Source organism: Carassius carassius, chromosome 35, assembly GCF_963082965.1.
Source record: "Carassius carassius chromosome 35, fCarCar2.1, whole genome shotgun sequence".
Taxonomy (NCBI): domain Eukaryota; kingdom Metazoa; phylum Chordata; class Actinopteri; order Cypriniformes; family Cyprinidae; genus Carassius; species Carassius carassius.
The window spans coordinates 16046178-16064304 of record NC_081789.1 but is presented as its reverse complement, the minus strand read 5'-3'; the positions used below and the strand labels follow the sequence as shown (position 1 = coordinate 16064304).

The window sequence follows — 18127 nt, the reverse complement described above, 5'->3', positions numbered from 1 at the left end:
ATGCTTTTTCCAATGGCCTCAAATCAAGCCAAGACTGTACTTGATCTCTGGTACAATTGGCAGGCTTGCTTCCATTCAAATCCCAAAAGCAATATGCCCCTATGGCAAACGCAATACAATGAAACTTGGCTGACCTCAGCACACTGTAACCAATTACGGATGAGATCTACACCAGATGCTTACCTAGTGAGCTATAAAGCAAACATCAGCTGCTCAGAGAACATGTTATTAGGATCCTACATGATGATTATTTTCCATAAACATATCATATTCACTCATTTTTGAGTATTAGTGCTGATGTTCAGGGTTTGAAAACAACCTACATGTTTCAACAGCCATTTTAATGTCCCAAGAGGCCTCTGGAAGACTTAAACATACAAATAAAGAACTGAAGGAGCATGGAGGCGGTGAAAAACTAGCTATCTGGAGTTAACTGGATGGGAATATCCCTGCAGCAATGTTTCTAGAAAGTCTTCCCAGGAGTAGGTTTGGTGTTTGTGTGCCCACATACTTTTGGCCATACAGTTTTATCTGAGATATCAATCATGGTGGTGATATAGTCAGTTTTGGCAGACTGATGAACTGATCTTATCTTGAGGTCTGGGGTCAAATTCACTTTCATCTCAACATCAAAAAATATTTTTCAAACAGACTGGCATGATAATTAAGGGCAAAGAGTATGAGATTTGTTTAACTCTATTTGACATATCATAACAATAACTGATTTCCAGACAGAATCGTCTGATTCTGAGGAAGATAATGAAACTGGAAGTAGAGCAGGGATCAAGATAATAGAAAAAAACTGCTTTAAAATCAGTGTACACTTGTAATCAAGAAGGGCAGTGTAGATAACTACAAATGCTACCTAAAAATAAATTAAGAAATGAATTACAAATGTATTAATTAAAAATAAATTTTTTCAATTTGACAAATAAACACACATATAAAGAAAATTTTAATTGTCGCTTAGAGGATTTTGTATCTGAACTCTTCATATATATATATATATATATAGTACAGACCAAAAGTTTGGACACACCTCATTCAAAGAGTTTTCTTTATTTTCATGACTATGAAAATTGTAGATTCAGACTGAAGGCATCAAAACTATGAATTAACACATGTGGAATTATATATGGAATTATATACATAACAAAAAAGTGTAAAAAAAAACTGAAAATATGTCATATTCTAGGTTCTTCAAAGTAGCCACCTTTTGCTTTGATTACTGCTTTGCACACTCTTGGCATTCTCTTGTTGAGCTTCAAGAGGTAGTCACCTGAAATGGTCTTCCAACAGTCTTGAAGGAGTTCCCCGAGAGATGCTTAGCACTTGTTGGCCCTTTGGCCTTCTGTCTGCGGTCCAGCTCACCCCTAAACCATCTCGATTGGGTTCAGGTCCGGTGACTGTGGAGGCCAGTTCATCTGGCGCAGCACCCCATCACTCTCCTTCTTGGTCAAATAGCCCTTGATGCCTTTAGTGTGACTCTGCAATTTTCATAGTCATGAATATAAAGAAAACTTTTTGAATGAGAAGGTGTGTCCAAACTTTTGGTCTGTACTGTATATATATATATATATATATATATATATATATATATATATATATATATATATATATAATTGTATGTATATAAACTGTGTATGTCTATTTAATCAGTTTATAGTTTTAGTAATTAAATTTTAACACGATTATTAATGCCATTATTTTATTTTTTAAGGGCAGAGATCCTACTGAGCAACCATAACCACATCTCAAACTCCCAACTTCACCTCATCAGGAAATACAATGACAGCTTTACACTTAGGTCTGAAGGTGTAGGGAAAAAATGTGAAGTTTCATAGCTGAAGTTTGACTGACAGGTGAAGCAAACTTACCGGAGTCTCTTGTAGTACTGCTTGACCTTCTCAAGGGATCCAGCATTGATTTGGGCCTGATACTCTTCCACTGACACATTTTCTCGGTAATAATATCCCTCCATGCTCTCCAAGGCTATTAAAGAAAGATTATGTGAAGCATTGGATTCCTTTCAGACGTTTAGCTATGTATCAGTTACTATTATTATTTAAAAAAAAGTTAAGGGTAGCTTCAATTTGAAACAGCATAATTTAGCATTTTTGCCATGCTTCAGGCTAACTGTGTCCATACAAACACATCGTACCCTGGGTGAACAGGACGGGGTAGATTTTGAAGCTACCACCGTGTCTTAGTCTCTGGGGTAACTGCTGGAAGTAGAATGCCTCCAGGTAAAAACAGACCTTCAAAGCCTGCCGTGTGCCCTCAACTTGGTATGAGATGGGCATGTCTGGAGAAAAAGAAACAAAGCCATCAGCATGATGGAGTTTATGAATAAAATATTTCATGCAAACACACTGGTTCCAAGTGACTTTTTGAATACTGAAGTTAAGAATATAAATACTGCCACTACTGTAAATATTAACAATAATAATGTAAAAAATATTTTAATATATTTATTTTGTACAGATTTAATCATTTAAAATGTATATATACTGTATATATACAGTACATGTGTGTGTGTGTGTGTGTGTGTGTGTGTGTGTGTATTTACGTAAATTACTTAAAACTGTAAAAACATAAAAAAAAAAAAAAAAACATATGAATACTTTTGGATAACATTAATATGGACATTTTCAACTAATAGCAAACAACCAGTAAGGGGCCAGATCTGAAAAACATGATTTTAATAGAAAAAGACACATCTTTATGATAATATATATATATATATATATATATATATATATATATATATATATATATATATATTGAACAAAATTGACTGCCTTTTATTGTGCCCAGCCTAAGGCACACCTGTGCAATAATCATGTTGTCTAATCAGCATCTTGATATGCCACACCTGTGAGGTGGATGGATTATCTCGGCAAAGGAGAAGTGCTCACTAACATAGATTTAGACAGATTTGTGAACAATTTGAGAGAAATAGGTCTTTTGTGTACTTAGAAAAAGTCTTAGATTTTCGAGTTGGGGCAAAAACAAAAGTGTTGCATTTATACTTTTGTTCAGTGTATATATATATATATGCAGTGCCCTCCATAAGTATTGTAACAGTAAAGACAAATTGGTTTCTCTGCTGTGGAGTCAAGACATTTGCAAATATCATTAAAAGATGAATATGCAACAAAACTACAGAATGTCACATTTTATTATTAGGTCTTTCGACACACATGTTTTACCAAATAAAAAGGACAGCACTTTTAGAGTTCATCCCGCTATTTGATGTGAGCATAAGTTTTGGAATGAATTTAAGGCAAATGTAAAAGATTAAAAGCTAATATTTAGTTGCAGATGCCTTGCATGCAATCAGAGCAGTGAGTCTGCAACCCACAGACATCACCAGATTCTTGGTCTAATGCTTTGAAATGCTTTCTCCAGCTTTTAATGCCACCAATTCCAACTGTTGCTTGTTTTGGGGAGTTTCTGTCTTTAGTCTCCTCTTCAGCTGGTGAAATTCATGTTCAGTCAGATTTAATTCTGGAGATTGATTGGGGCAATCTAAGACTTTACATGTATTTGCCCTGATAAAGTCCTTGACTGAACTCGCAGGGTGTTTTGGGTCATTGTCCTGATCTAATATGAAGTGCTTTCTAATAAGTTTGTTGGCATTGTCTTGAATATTGGTAGCCTAAATGATTTTGTACCCTTCCAAATTCATTCTGCTACTGCCATCATACACTAAGTCATCATTCAAATTATGAGGTCCTGTTCTAGAGACAGCCATGCATGCCCATGCCATGACACCACCTCCACCAAGCTTTACAGGTGAGGTTGTATGCTTAGGATCATTTGCAGTTCCCTTTTTCCTCCAAACTTTTGCTTTCCAATCACTTAGATAAAAGTTAATCTTTGTCTCATCGGTCCATCAACTCAATTCTAAAACTCTACTGGCTCACATTTGTGAAGAATCTTGCCTTTCTATTTTTGGTGCTGATCGGAGGTTTGCATCTTGCTGTGTAGCTTCTGTATTTCTGTGTCAAATTCTCCCGTGGACTGTAGATTGACAGAGCATAATCCCAGCTTTCTGGAGGTCATTGGTAATGTTACAGACATGTATTTTAGGGTTCATTTTCACATTATGATTTGTCTGTTATTAACTACTGTTGTTTTTCTTAGCCGATCAGGTCGTCTTGGTTGGTGATGTCGCCGATAGTCTCCAAACTCTTGATTTCTCCATGCCCTTTGTTTTTTCTATAGTTCTAATTGACTTCATCCTGGTTTGTGTGTGCCATCATTGAATGCAAGACTTAGAATGCAGAAGCAATGGATACACCTGATAAGACACATTCCCTGCTTTTAATATCTGAAGAATTAATGCAACAGGACACACTTAGAAAGACCTGTGAGGCAACACCAATACTTATGCTCACATCAGATAGGGAGATGAAACTCTAAAAGTGCTGATCTTATTAGCTGGTAAAACATCTTTGTGTTGAATCACCCAATAATAAAATGTGACATTCTGTAGTTTTTGGCTTGAGTATCCAAATACATTTTGGGGACACTGGAAACATTACTAGTAAATTTTGTTTTAGAATTGTTCTAAAAAAAAAGTAATTATTTAAAGGAAATGCTTCTTCAAAGAGAACTTACTAGCAACAAGAGGCTCTCCATCAAACTGCTGGAAATAGAAGGTGACCTTCTCCAGGTCTATGAGAGCAACTTGTGTGTCTTCTAGCATGGCCTGCTCATCAGTCTAAATAAAAAAATGACATACTGTAACAAAAGTACAAACCATTACTAAGCTACATGTGTTTAATGAAAAGGCTGTGTTGGATGTCTGACAGTAAGAACGAAATATATATAAAAAGAAAAACAGGTGGGGTTTTGTGTCATGCTTAGCTATATTTGTATATACAAATTACAGTGATGACTTCCTGTTGCAGACACACTGAGAAATTCATATTTTCTTCATCCTCCTCTCTGTTCATTTTAGTTCATCTTCTGCCTGCGTACACACAGTATGCCCGTGGCTGTGGATGAGACCATCCACATACAAATCTGAACAAGTCTGGTGTGAGAATCGCGGGACCACTCCTCACACATCTGAAAACGACACCTCAAACGACATCTGCCTGATACGTGGGCCGACTCTCTAAACATCCCCATGTGCCAGATGCTTCAATCCTTTCATCTGGGGGCCTACAAAGCTGCCAAGCGTTATCATTTCAAGAAATTACCCTCGGGTTGCTTGCTGCCGTCTGAGTGTGTTCGGGGGTGGAGGGGGAAGAGCATCAGTGCTGTGGAGATAAGCCTAAAGTCTCAATTGCTGGGAATCTTCATATTACATGTGGGTTTCATTTTTACGCCAACTCTGTCTGACTGCTTTGCTCTGACTACATACTGGATTTAAACATGACGTACTTCATCAAAGCATTCTTTATCTCTTTATATGCTCACCAATAGATCATGTTGTGTGAATGGGTGCCGTCAGAATGAGAGTTCAAACTACTGATAAAAACATCACAGTCCACAAGTAATGTCTTATGAAGTAAAAAGCCGTTTCTGAGAAACAAATCCATCATTATGGCATTTAACTTTAAACCATCACTTCTAGTCCATAATCCATAATAAAGGCATAATAAATCCAAATTTCCCCATCCACAGATATATCTGTCTGGAACTGCTTTGGCCTGTTTTCGCTGGTAAAATGTGCTTGGTATGTGCATATTTCCCTCCTGATTCAGATGAAAAACTTTTTCAGTTGAGAAAGCAATAGTACAGTATGGATATAAGAAATCCAGAACCAGTGGTTTGAAGTAAAAAAAAAGTCTTCTAGAAACATGCAGATTTTTGCTTCACAAGATATGAATTGATGGATTGAGTTGTGTGGATTATTTCTGGATTATTGGGATACTTTTATCATCTGTTTGGACTCTCATTCTGATGGCATCCATTCACTGCAGAAGACCCATTGGTGACCAAGTGATGTAATGCTAAATTTCTCCAAAATGTTCCTAAGAAGAAACAAACTAACTGATCTCGGATGGCCTGAGGGTGAGTACAGTTTCATCATATTTTCATTATTGGGGCGAACTATTCCTTTAAATATGAACAGCGAGAGTAATAATAGTCTTATATATCCATTGGCTGAAAAACATTTGGATTTTGCCTTTGTCATAAAGTGACTTTGGGTGAAAGTAAATCTTTTACATAAAGAACAACCCCAGGCATGCATAAAGAAATGTAATCCTCCGGCCTCAATCACGTCCAGGTGAAATCTGATCTCAAGATGAACCCAGAGACAGAAACACTTTACAAGACATGATAATCCTGCATTATCCTTTGATCTGTCGGGATGCCTGCAGATTGTGTAAATTGCTGGTGTGTGGGAAAACACACATGGCTACAGTCATCAATTGAATAAGACAGAAAACTCCACTGAGTCACAATCCACAGACCTGGATCTGACCTTGCGCCCGTTTGCAGTAAACAAAAAAGCAGATGTAATCTGCAGGGAGGAGGACAAACAAAGTAAGAATGTAGTTCAGGGATGATGTCGGTCTCTTCACGCTGTTTTCTGTTAAATGAAGAGTTATCTTGCTCATTAAAGGCACAGAATAATAGAATGTAGGTCAGATGTTAAGTAGCAGCTATTCTCTGTACTAAGCCTCACAGCTATTATAAGAAATCATCACCACAACCATGATGCATAATCCTGTTAAAAACAAAAATAAAATAAAATGTTTTTTTTTTTTTTGCAAATTCACAAAAAGCAAAACAAAGAGCACAGATTAAAAAAAAACTATTTTCAAACTAAACAAAAATCAGACAATAAAACAACAAAACTGTTTTAAAATATAACAAAAAGCAAACAATAAATCAAAAAGCATTTTAAAACACGACAAAGCAAACAAAGCAAAAAAACATTCTAAAACAAAACCAAAAATCCCACGATTTAACAAAAAACTGTTTTTAAACAAAACAAAAGGCTAACAATAAAACAAATAAACTGTTTAAAAAAAAGAAAGAAAACTAAAAATAAATAAAAAAACAAAGCTTTTAAATAAAACAAAGCAACAAAATGTAAAACAACTGATTTAATTCTGAATTCCTAATTCTTATTATTAATACATTTTATACATTTTCTCACATTATTATTTATGGATTATGTCTTATGTATTATTGGCCAACATTTTTATTTAATGTTTAAATTTTTTTGTTTTTTTTTTATTTATTATTACTTCACACGCTATGCTTTGTGCCATGCCTAAAAACACCCTTCAGCCTGACAAAATACCTATAAAACTTGGCCTCTCATGGCTTATTATTGCTTTAACAACTACATCTTTACAGGCTATGCATCAGACACAGAACACCATTATGTTGTAACTAAAAAGGATGTGATAAATCCTAACAAGCCATGGGATGCTGACCACATCAAGCAGGATTTAAAAAACATTCTAGTGCCATACATGACCCTCGGTCTAAATATATCCGACCCAAAGGAGGATGTCAGACTAGAAAGGCTTATTTCAAGCCCACTGACCGTGTCAGGTACTCACCAAGTTGGGGGAGAGCAGGGATTGGAAATGCAGCAGAAGACCAGCGGAGGAGATCTGCTCCAGCCAGTGGCGACTGGCTTCCTGACTTTCACTCTCAACGCTGAGAGCTTGATTTAGCACAGCCAACAACTGCTCTGAGAAAGAACAAACCGCCGCCACCAGACTCTGACTAAACACCATATCTCTCCTCAACTGAATCTCTGAGTCTAAGGGAGAGAAGAGACTTAAATTAGCATAACAGAGGCAAAACTAAGCCATTCGCTTAGTTCGCTGTTTTGACTGACATGGGGAAAAGTAAATGATGGCATGGACATTTATAAGTGAACTATAGACAATAATGTGCACTCTTAAAACCTTTTCAGTCTCCACATTGTTTAGTTTAAAGACTAAAATAGAAACCATCAAATGATCTAAAGACACATTCATATTTCACAATGAACTCAAAACACATTAGACACCACAACAAAACACTACTCTTTTTCCTCAGCCAAATGAATTTAATTTAGCTATATTTTCTAGTCATAACCTTGAGAAACGGTGTCTTTTTATTCAATTATATTTCCTTAAGGAGATTACAGAAGTCTCTGAGGGCTCAGCTCCTGTGGGTAATTTTTCTCGAAGGATGCTGGGCCGCTGTTGCAGGTGTGACGAGAGAAATGCTGTGTGAAGGAATTCTCAGCTGAGTATAATTTATTCAGGGTGACCTCAAAAGACTGCCTACTGTTTGGTGTGACTGATTATAGCATCTGAATAAGTGCGTGGTGAAAAGACCGTACATGATGTGTTCCAATTTGTTTATAGTATTTGAATACTATGCGTAAGTGAATTTGGTTTAATCGACACTCACCTGTGTATTGCAGCAGGACCAACAATAGGCGTGTTTTCACCTCTGAGGGAATATAAAAAGTACATTAAAAAATCTGCATTTAACATCTAATTGAATGAAGTACATAAGATGCAGATTTATACAACAACACAAAAAATCTGATTATTATTATTATTATTATTATTAATATTATTAATGAACTAAATATTTCCTTTTCTACGGTATAAAGTGAAGTGAATATGATGCAGATTTTTGCACTAAAATAATACAGAGTGGCACAACTGTATAGTGAATATGATGCTGAATATTCAAAATCTTAATATCCTTTGCAATAAACTAAAAATAAAATAAAAAGGTTTTACCCAATGCTGGTAACAAAATTTTTATTATTCTATATTATATTATATTATTCTATTATTAATAAATGTAATATTTAATTTCATTGTGTTATAGTCCTGTAAACACATCAGACTGGACTATAATGTTTTTGCTGCTAATTCATCAAGTTTGGCATTTACACACACACACGCACACACACACACACGCACACACACACACACACACACACACATTCATACATACACCAGAGTAAGGAAGTTAAAATGCAGGAGAATGCTTTTTCAGCCCTTGCTGACAACTGACCTGAGGGAGTTAAAGCCAAATACTCACTCTCTGCTCTCCATAAACTCACATTTGGCAGTGTGTGCTTGAATAATGGCAGCATACAGCCCTATCGAGAGCTGCTGGAGTGGTTGTTTTTGGCAAGGATCGCACGTATGTGGTGTGTGTGTCGCTTTTGAAACCACTGACCTTCTGCAAACTTGGCAATGGTGTGTGTGAGAGCCTGAACGCTGCTGGGCAGGTTCCACGGGTCCTGCTTGACGTGAAGCCGCAGTTTCTTGGTGCAGTTGAGCTTCGGCTCCATGTCCTGATGAAACTCTGTCCAAAAACAATCACAGGATCATTGGAGTCAAACGTGCAGGGTCAATCAGACAACTACACTGAAGTGAAGAATACACATTTAAGCACCACACAAGACCCTGTGGTGTAGGATCAGTAGGGTCGAGTGTTGTAAAAATATATGATATATAGCTCCAATTCCCTAAGTGCAGATGACTCTGGCCATAAAAGGTGTCAATGCTTGTTACCATGGTGATGATAAAAAGGTATGGCAGTGACACACATATGCCATTTCTCACACACACACCTATCTGCTTCCTGCTCTGTTCAGGGAAGAGGAGGGTGGGTGAGATGGGGTAACATCATTCGATTTGTCTCAGTGATTATATAATAATTTCCTTTGAGCAATCTGTAGTGATGTAAAGCATTTTCAGGAATCTACCACACACATAGAGTAAGAGCAGGTCCACTACTGAGACAAACAGTTGTAATAATAATAATAATATATTGTTTATCTAATATTAGTTTATTTACATAACTTATTACAGTTTTTTTCGAATGCTAAACAACAGTGAGCACAACTGGAGTCACATGTGCAAAACTCTAACTACAGTCTGCACAGCAGCAGTTCATGTGGACCAAACTCTAGTTCGTTTTTCATTGCTTGAACACAGTTTTCAAAACTCTACACACTTATCCCATGACTTTAACCAAAGCCTGCACAACACTGTGGATTTACAGCACTTTGTTCAAATGCTTACACACTGCTGTCAAAACTGTGATATTATTATTAATATACAGTATATTTGTATCCACATACTTATATGTAAACATCAAGGTATCAAATATTTACATATTGCAAATATTTCTGTATTTCGTTTATTTATTTATTTATCCCAGTCTGTGTTAAAAGTACAAAATATCATTTAAAGCATAAATTATTACATAAAAAATCAACATTTCAAAAAATGTTAGTCCGTTTGAGTCACAAGCAGAATAATACATTTTAATTACATATAACAAATATGAAAGACAACAAAATACAAATAAACAATAAAATATGCAATATAATAGACAACTAAATAAAAATACTAAATAAATAATAAATAATACACCAAAATCTACTATATATATATATATATATATATATATATATATATATATATATATATATATATATATATATATATATATAAACATGATAAAATATAAAATAAAATAAAAATAAAATATTTTAGATGTTTATATGAGAGATATTTCTTTCTGATAAGTTTTGTATATGTTTAAGCAATTATGGCTTTAAAGGGGCCTTTTTAATATTTTAATTATTAATTTTTTTCACTAGCTCTAATGAGCAGTTCAGTTTCTAATTCTCATATTTTATTTTATCACCTGCATGCATGTGATAGCTTAAATAAACAAATCACATGCACGAGCACACAGATTATAATCACCTGTTCAAACCGTGAGGACATACTAATCTGCTCATCTCCTTACAACAGCAAAGCAGTAACATTTTGTGGAGGTATAAAACTAGCTCAGACCACACACAGCAGAAATTCGCTGACTCGTCACTTCATTTAAGATTTATTTCCCAGGCAGAGAGTTCCCTGCTTTCAAATATCACTAGAACAATGCCGACTGTGTTTATTAACCTACCAAATGACCTTGAGCCACATCCTGTGTGAAACTATGCCTTTGGGAATGAACTTTATTATCACATAAACCAGGGACTCAGGAGTTACTGCAGATTGCATTAAAGTTTGTTTCTACTGTCAACACACTGAGATCTTCGTTCCTGGAGCTGATTATCACTATTATTAACGAGAATCAATCATACCAGATTTTATGGATGAAATTCACTTGAAAGTAAGCATCATTATGTCCTACGCATAGAAGAGTGCAGACAAAGGCTGCAGACAGCACACCTTGTTTGTTATCTTTATTTTATAAATGCACAAAGTTTTGTTGTTATTATGTCTGTATACAAAAAAAGTAGACCCTTTACAGAATCGATTTATGTATTGCTCTTATCTGTACGATCAAAACTGAAAGTATAATTTAAGTTCTTTTTTCGGGGTTATCAGGAGAAAATGACTCATAACGCGTATCCGCGTTAATCGACTCGAGAGGGTTAAAGCAAGAACTCAGTGTTAATAAATAAAAAATAAAATAAATAAAATGACATACAATAAAATATAAAACACAAAAAACCTATAGAATATAAAATACAATAAAAACAATATGACAAACAATAAAATGAAAATAAATAAATAAAATTTGCAATAAAATAAAAAACATCAAATAAATAAAATTAAATGTCTACAATAAACAATAAAATAAAAAGAATAAAATAAACAAATAAAATAAAATACAAAAAAACAAAATGAAATAAACAATAAAATAAAATGAATACAAAAAAGCAATAAAATGAAACAAAAAATATTGAATAAAATACGAAATAAACAAAGTGAAATAAAATAAACAACAATATGAAATAAACAAAAAAATTGTAAAATGGTAAAAAATATAAAATATATATTAAAATAATAAAATTAAATAATATACAAATACAAACAACAATACAATTTACAATAAAATATAAAAATATAAAATTCAATAAACAATACAATTAAATAAATAAAAGAAAAAAACTATAATATGTATAATAATAAAAAAGTAAAAAATTCAATACATTTTATACAAGATATATTTCTAATAACCTTAGAATGTGAACAATCAAAGGGGACTTTTCAAATGTATTGTATTACACTACTCTATGAGTAGTGTCCTTTTCAAGGACGCAAAATCGTCACAAAATCTAGAATGAGAAGCGACCCAGACGATTTCTACGAGTCCAATGTCCTAGTGTCCTCAGATCAGATAGAAGAAGTGCCCTAGACTATCTCTAGTAGTCTGGAGCTCTTTATCTGTCCCAGATAAAAGGAATTGTACAGATTTGATTAAGATGATTTGTAGCAAAGGACAAATCTGAGGTTGGAGCAGTCAATCACAGAAACCTTCACACTGCTCAGAGGAAACCCCCACCTTTAGCCACACTTCCTTTTGCCAACAACCCTTTACACACAAAATACAGGCCCAGATTTATGTCACTCCTTTTACCCTCTTTCTTCTTTCTGTCTGAGACATTTCAGAGGGGCTATGCCAGAAAAAGATCCCTGGAGATCATAATCTCATAAACATATATAGTTTCAGCACACAAGTTAAGTTATGCAACCCATAACAAAAAGTGTACTGAGCCATGAAAGTCACTTTAATGAATATTGTCTGGATGAATAAGCCTGGGCCAACACATTTTACTGCATTAACATGACAATTTCTCGATACCTTGAAGTCCCCGTCCCGGAGTGAAACACTTGGTCTGTTCAAAGGCTCGAGTCACAGTTGCCCCTTTCAACAAACTGGTGATGGACTCCACCTGAAAATGAGATCAGCACCAAGACATCACAGGAAATGAGTCTTTAATTAGCTAACTAAGCAAATGTGGACAAACTCAGGAGTATTTCAGTGTTTCAAAACTCAATCTTTTGGTGCTTGTAAACCTAAAGTGCCCAAGGAGGCAGTCTGCTCAAAAGCCCCTTGAATTCCCACCCCATCAGCAGGAAAACAGTCGTGTTGCATGTGAACTGGAAGTGTTGTGCTCCCGGAAACCTGCGTGCTATAAACCAAACAGCAGCCGAGCTGCTTTACTGGTCATTGAGACATCCTCGTTAAAAAGTGTAAGGGAAAATGACCATGGCCGTGGTGCATTATGGGAGGGACTTCAGTCTGTTTTTAAATGTCAAAGAAGCCAAAGGTAAAGCTAAGTCTTATTCAGAGCAGATGGGATCAAATAAAAAGGAAGCTAAACCATTTGTGCATTATTTAATAAAACAGCTATATTTTATATAAATAGTAAATAACTTATTTTTTTATTTTAAATTTATATAATCCTTAAAGTGTCATTTTAATATGTATTATATATTTAATAATTTAATTACTTATTCATTAAAACATTAAATATTATTAAATAATTATTCAATATTACAATGATTATGAATTATTTTCTATTAAAATATTAATGGGTAGCTGACATGACATTAAGTGACTTGTTATACGGTATATGTTAAACTATTTTTAAATTATATTTTTATTTAATACATGCCCTTTTTATGACACTGGATTAAATCTAAAACTTACACTTCAATCATGTCACACTGCCAGACCATTTAAAGGCACTTTTTGAAATAACACTTTACAACAAGATTCAATTAATAAATATTTAACAAACAAATTATTTGTAATGCAATAACCTTAACAAATCTTTATTATTTATTATAAGTTATTAAGGAACTAGATATGAAAAACTAACAATGAACAACATTTTAAAGGTAATGTATAAATAAATGTATCAATTAATCAATAGATCAACTAATGTTAATTCATTTACTTGAAAGTTATATGTATAAATAAGAATATTAGTACATACAGAAATTCAATTATTATTATTATTATTACCACCATTACTGGTAACCCTTTACTTAAAGCCTTTATGTATAATTCATTATAAAGGGTTGCTAAAGGGTACTGCATAATGCATTATAATTATTCATAATGTGCATTGTAATACATTATATCTTATCATAAATAATTATAACCGAATTTAAAATGCATAGTAAACAATGTATTGATAAATGTTATAATGTATTAATTGTGGTTACAATTATTCATGAGATTGTATAATGCATTAAAAGGCATAATTAATGAATTAAAACTAATTTTATAGGGCATTATATATAAAGGATTAAAGTGTCACTTTTATTATTATTATTATTATTTATGTTTCTATACACAAAACTGGATAAGACATTTAAGCGATCGTGACTGAAATGGTCCATGCTATTTGTTATGTACCAAAATACTGAAACAAAAAGTAGATTACATGAATGTGGATATAAAAAGTTTGTTGATCCTGACACACAAACACACACCTGACTGAACAGATGCTCCAGGAAGCCGTGTAACTTCTTCTGCTTGTCATGAGATATCCATATACTTGTTGGCATCTCGTCACCTGTATGTGATCATTCAACACATAGCCAATAACACATTTATTTAATTAGTGAGATACTGCCATAACAACGCAAAAAATTCTCTCCCTCTCTCTCTGTCTTTCCCATCCTTCTTAATCTCCATCTTTTCAGTAGTTAGCATCAAATGGTCATCAGTTTGGCACACTCTGTATTTTGGCGGGTTCTGTTTGACTAAGTGGAAAATGCGTGCTTGATGTGCAGAGCAAAGAGATAAAAATCAATCTGAAAGGCATATCCAAGCACTTGCCAGATTTGATTACAGTCATGAAGGATTTATCAGGGAGGTAAACTAACAATGGTGTTGTGGTCTCAAACGTGTGCACGATTATGTCTGGTTGCATTACCTGAGTCCATCTCGTCACTGTGCACGTAAGAGCTGCAGTGACTGCTGCATATGCTGGTGAACGACGCTATGGAGTTCCTGTTGCTGTTACAATCACTGGAAGAAATCAGAAGAAAGTGTTATGAACAAATAATATAAATACCAATACATGACAAGATCACCGTGGTGCTGAATCAATCTGTAAAGATCACAGCAAATTCTTCATCAGAATAAAAATACAAGATAAAAGACTAAATATTCTTCTGAATTTATTCCTTTGTGAGCTTTGGTGTAAATAAAACCAGAGGCAAAACAAAACAAAGCAAAGCAAAACAAAACAAAACAAAGCAAAACAAAACAAAGCAAAGCAAAGCAAAGCAAAGCAAAACAAAACGATGCAAAGCAAAGCAAAACAAAACAAAGCAAAACGATGCAAAGCAAAGTAAAACAAAACAAAAACAAAAAGAAATAAAAAACAAAAAGCATAGCAAAGCAAAGCAAAACTTAAATAAATAAATAAACTAAAATAAAAAATAAAAGGAAAACAAAATAATATAAATATATACAATAAATATACATTTAACTAATTTTTTTATTAGACTTTTGTCATGACATAACTTGACCAAAAAGGGGAAACTTGAGTGTAAAAGCAGACTGTTTATGTTGATGGCTGTTTATATAACACATATTTGTTTTGTGTTATGAACTGCTTTTAGAACACAATGTGAAATCTGGCAGACATGATGTTTTAGAGAAGACACTACATTTAACTGTAAAAGTACTTAATAAGCTACTGTAAAACACATTACCTATAGGAGTCTCTGTTGCTGATGGTGTCATGACCCGAGTCCTCCTGCTCATCTCCAGTCACATTAAAACACACTTTCTTCCCATTGCGTTCACTTTTCTCACTCTCACTCTCAGCTGAAATGTAGCTCTCAGTGGGCTTCCCTTCAGACCCTGTGGGATGTGTGATAGAGGAGAGCAAACTGTGGGAAATACAGAGAGAAAGAGAGAGACAAGGAGAACCAGAGAAAGATTAATCACTCTTTAATCACACTGCAATCTATGTGCAATAAAAGAGTCAGAATCTACACCTCCAGAAACACATGTTCATGACTCACATAAACAGAGGGAAAGACACATCACTACACGACTCTTTCACAGTGAACCAGGGTGGATAATACAATAAATACTAGCAGTTGAAAACACAATGGGAAAAAGGAACAACATATGGAATAATAAAAATGAATAAAATAAAAAATTAAATAAAACAAAATCTGTCCAAGGTGTCATGGTTATGGTTTGAAGAATGGATGAAAAAAAAGAAAAGAATAAAATAAAATAAAAATGTGTGTATATTGCACAATATTGTGTAAATATTTATGGCACATTCATAAAAGGGAAAAGACTGTTCTTTTATTGACTAGATATACTGAAGAGACTACATGAGCTGAATATTGCAACAAAGATGAACATTATGTTGGGAGACATATGTTCTACCAGTGTTGGGGAAAGTTACTTTTAAAAGTAATGCATTACAATATTGCGTTACTCCCTAAAAAAAAGTAACTAATTACGCTACTTTGTTACTTTTTATGGAAAGTAATGCGTTACATTACTTTGTGTTACTTTTACGTTACTTTTTAAATAGGAGCAGGGCTTGATTGTATTTAATATAAGAAGTAAAAGCTCTTTCACACCAAAAAGTGTAAAGAATAAACCTGAGCTTAACAATTGTTAGTTTATCCAAAGTAATTTTTGCTTATTAGTATGGTTGAACTGGATCATCAAAGGTCAGCAGAAAAGACATTAGTTAATACAATGGGATTAGATACATTTGTGTTATTTAACATATTTAATTATTGCAGGTTTGTGTCATATTCTGAGTTTGTACTTCACTGTTTTAATTCATTTTGCTGAATACTAAATCTGTTTTATTTGTGAGTGGGATGAATTAATGCAAATTCACATTTAGTTTAGAACTACACATCATGTTCACATTGTGCACACAACGCCTCTGTACTTCCGATTTCTCCCAATATGGGGACAGGAGACTTGTCAGTCAATAAATGGGAAAACAAAGTAACTCACGTTACTTTTTTGAAAAAGTAACTCAAATATTTTCTCTTAGATTAAAAAATTATGTGTTACTTTACTAGTTACTTGAAAAAAGTAATCTGATTATGTAACTTGCGTTACTTGTAATGTGTTACCCCCAACACTGCCTATAACTTCCTCAAAGTCACAATATATAAAACAATATAAAACGATGTCTAAACTATTTTGTATCTAACAACTGCTGTAAAAGTGCAGTGGTCTATTTAGTTTTTGTTTAATTTGTTTTGTCATTTATTGTCTTATTCCTGTTGTTTGTAGACTAGTTCCATTGTGTCGTGGCTCGATTTGGTATGTCTGTGGCTCATTTACCTTGCGCTATGGTTTATTTCCATTATGTTGTGGTCTGCTCTGTTGCGCTGTGGCATATTTCCTTTGTGTTGTGCATTTTTCTACTACACTTTCAACTTGCTTTTGTTATGTTGTGAATCCATTCATCCATTCATTCTCAAATCTCTTTTAAGTCTAGCATGGTTTCAAGTTATATTTGAAACTTTTGGAGAGTATCAGGCACAGCTTGTCAGAGTGTTGAATGTGTGAGGATGACCAGAGCCAAACAAAATCACAACCTGTTTGTGCTTGGCTTCCAGACAATAACTCGAGGAAGTTTGAGGTGCTAAAAATATGGATAACATCAAAACACACATATCCAGCTGTGTCAACAGTCATAACTCTATTAGGAGAACGGCAACGAAAATTTAGACACTTATTCTCAAATATGGGGATATTTAAGTCAAATTTTCAGTCTGGTTTTGAGGTCCAATCTCTCCACACATGAACATACTAACATGTCAAGCCTTGTTTGAGTTTCAGGACAAACCCCTCTAAGGGAACCCAATAGGTTCTTTTACTGAGAGGGGACACATAGACACACTTTTGTGGAATACGTTCCCTTACGAGCGCAAACCATAACTCTAATTCTCATCTTAACAAGAAAACAAAACGTCAACAAAAACACTTCCAACACAAACCAATTTTGCAAGTGAGAACCTGAGGAAAGTTTCCAGCGATGCCTCACTTGTGAGATCGCTTGAAGAGCTCTCCAGCTGCTCTAGTTCTCCAACTTTGCAGGTTTCTAACAATGTTCCCTCCTGTCAAAGCAGACAGGTCACCACCATAGAGTACCATTCTGTCGCCATTGAAAAGAACACCCAGCACTGCTATTGGCTGTAGCTTAATAAAAAAGAGTGTGCAGCATGGGGCCTCGAGGGGCACTGAGCATCAAAGTGGGAAGAAGTGGAGGAGGGGAACAATGATGAGAGTCTGCAGGAGATCTTGATTTGGGTCCATGGGTCTCTCTGCCTACAGTCCTTTATACATGAGTGCTTTC

The 18127-nt window shown here is 34.4% G+C and overlaps 1 protein-coding gene across 2 annotated transcripts in view; it reads right to left on the bottom strand.

Annotated features, from left to right (window-relative positions):
* The window catches only part of prex2 (phosphatidylinositol-3,4,5-trisphosphate-dependent Rac exchange factor 2), a 149047-nt gene that overhangs the window by 36975 nt on the left and 93945 nt on the right, over nucleotides 1-18127 (bottom strand). For both annotated transcript variants that reach the window (XM_059524606.1, XM_059524607.1), the window contains exons 26-35: nucleotides 15489-15668; nucleotides 14702-14796; nucleotides 14256-14338; nucleotides 12613-12703; nucleotides 9175-9303; nucleotides 8386-8427; nucleotides 7539-7744; nucleotides 4627-4729; nucleotides 2162-2305; nucleotides 1878-1992 (exon numbers count right to left, since the gene is read on the bottom strand). In XM_059524606.1, coding sequence (XP_059380589.1) covers nucleotides 1878-1992; nucleotides 2162-2305; nucleotides 4627-4729; nucleotides 7539-7744; nucleotides 8386-8427; nucleotides 9175-9303; nucleotides 12613-12703; nucleotides 14256-14338; nucleotides 14702-14796; nucleotides 15489-15668 — 1188 coding nt within the window. The remainder of the gene's footprint in view (nucleotides 1-1877; nucleotides 1993-2161; nucleotides 2306-4626; nucleotides 4730-7538; nucleotides 7745-8385; nucleotides 8428-9174; nucleotides 9304-12612; nucleotides 12704-14255; nucleotides 14339-14701; nucleotides 14797-15488; nucleotides 15669-18127) is intronic.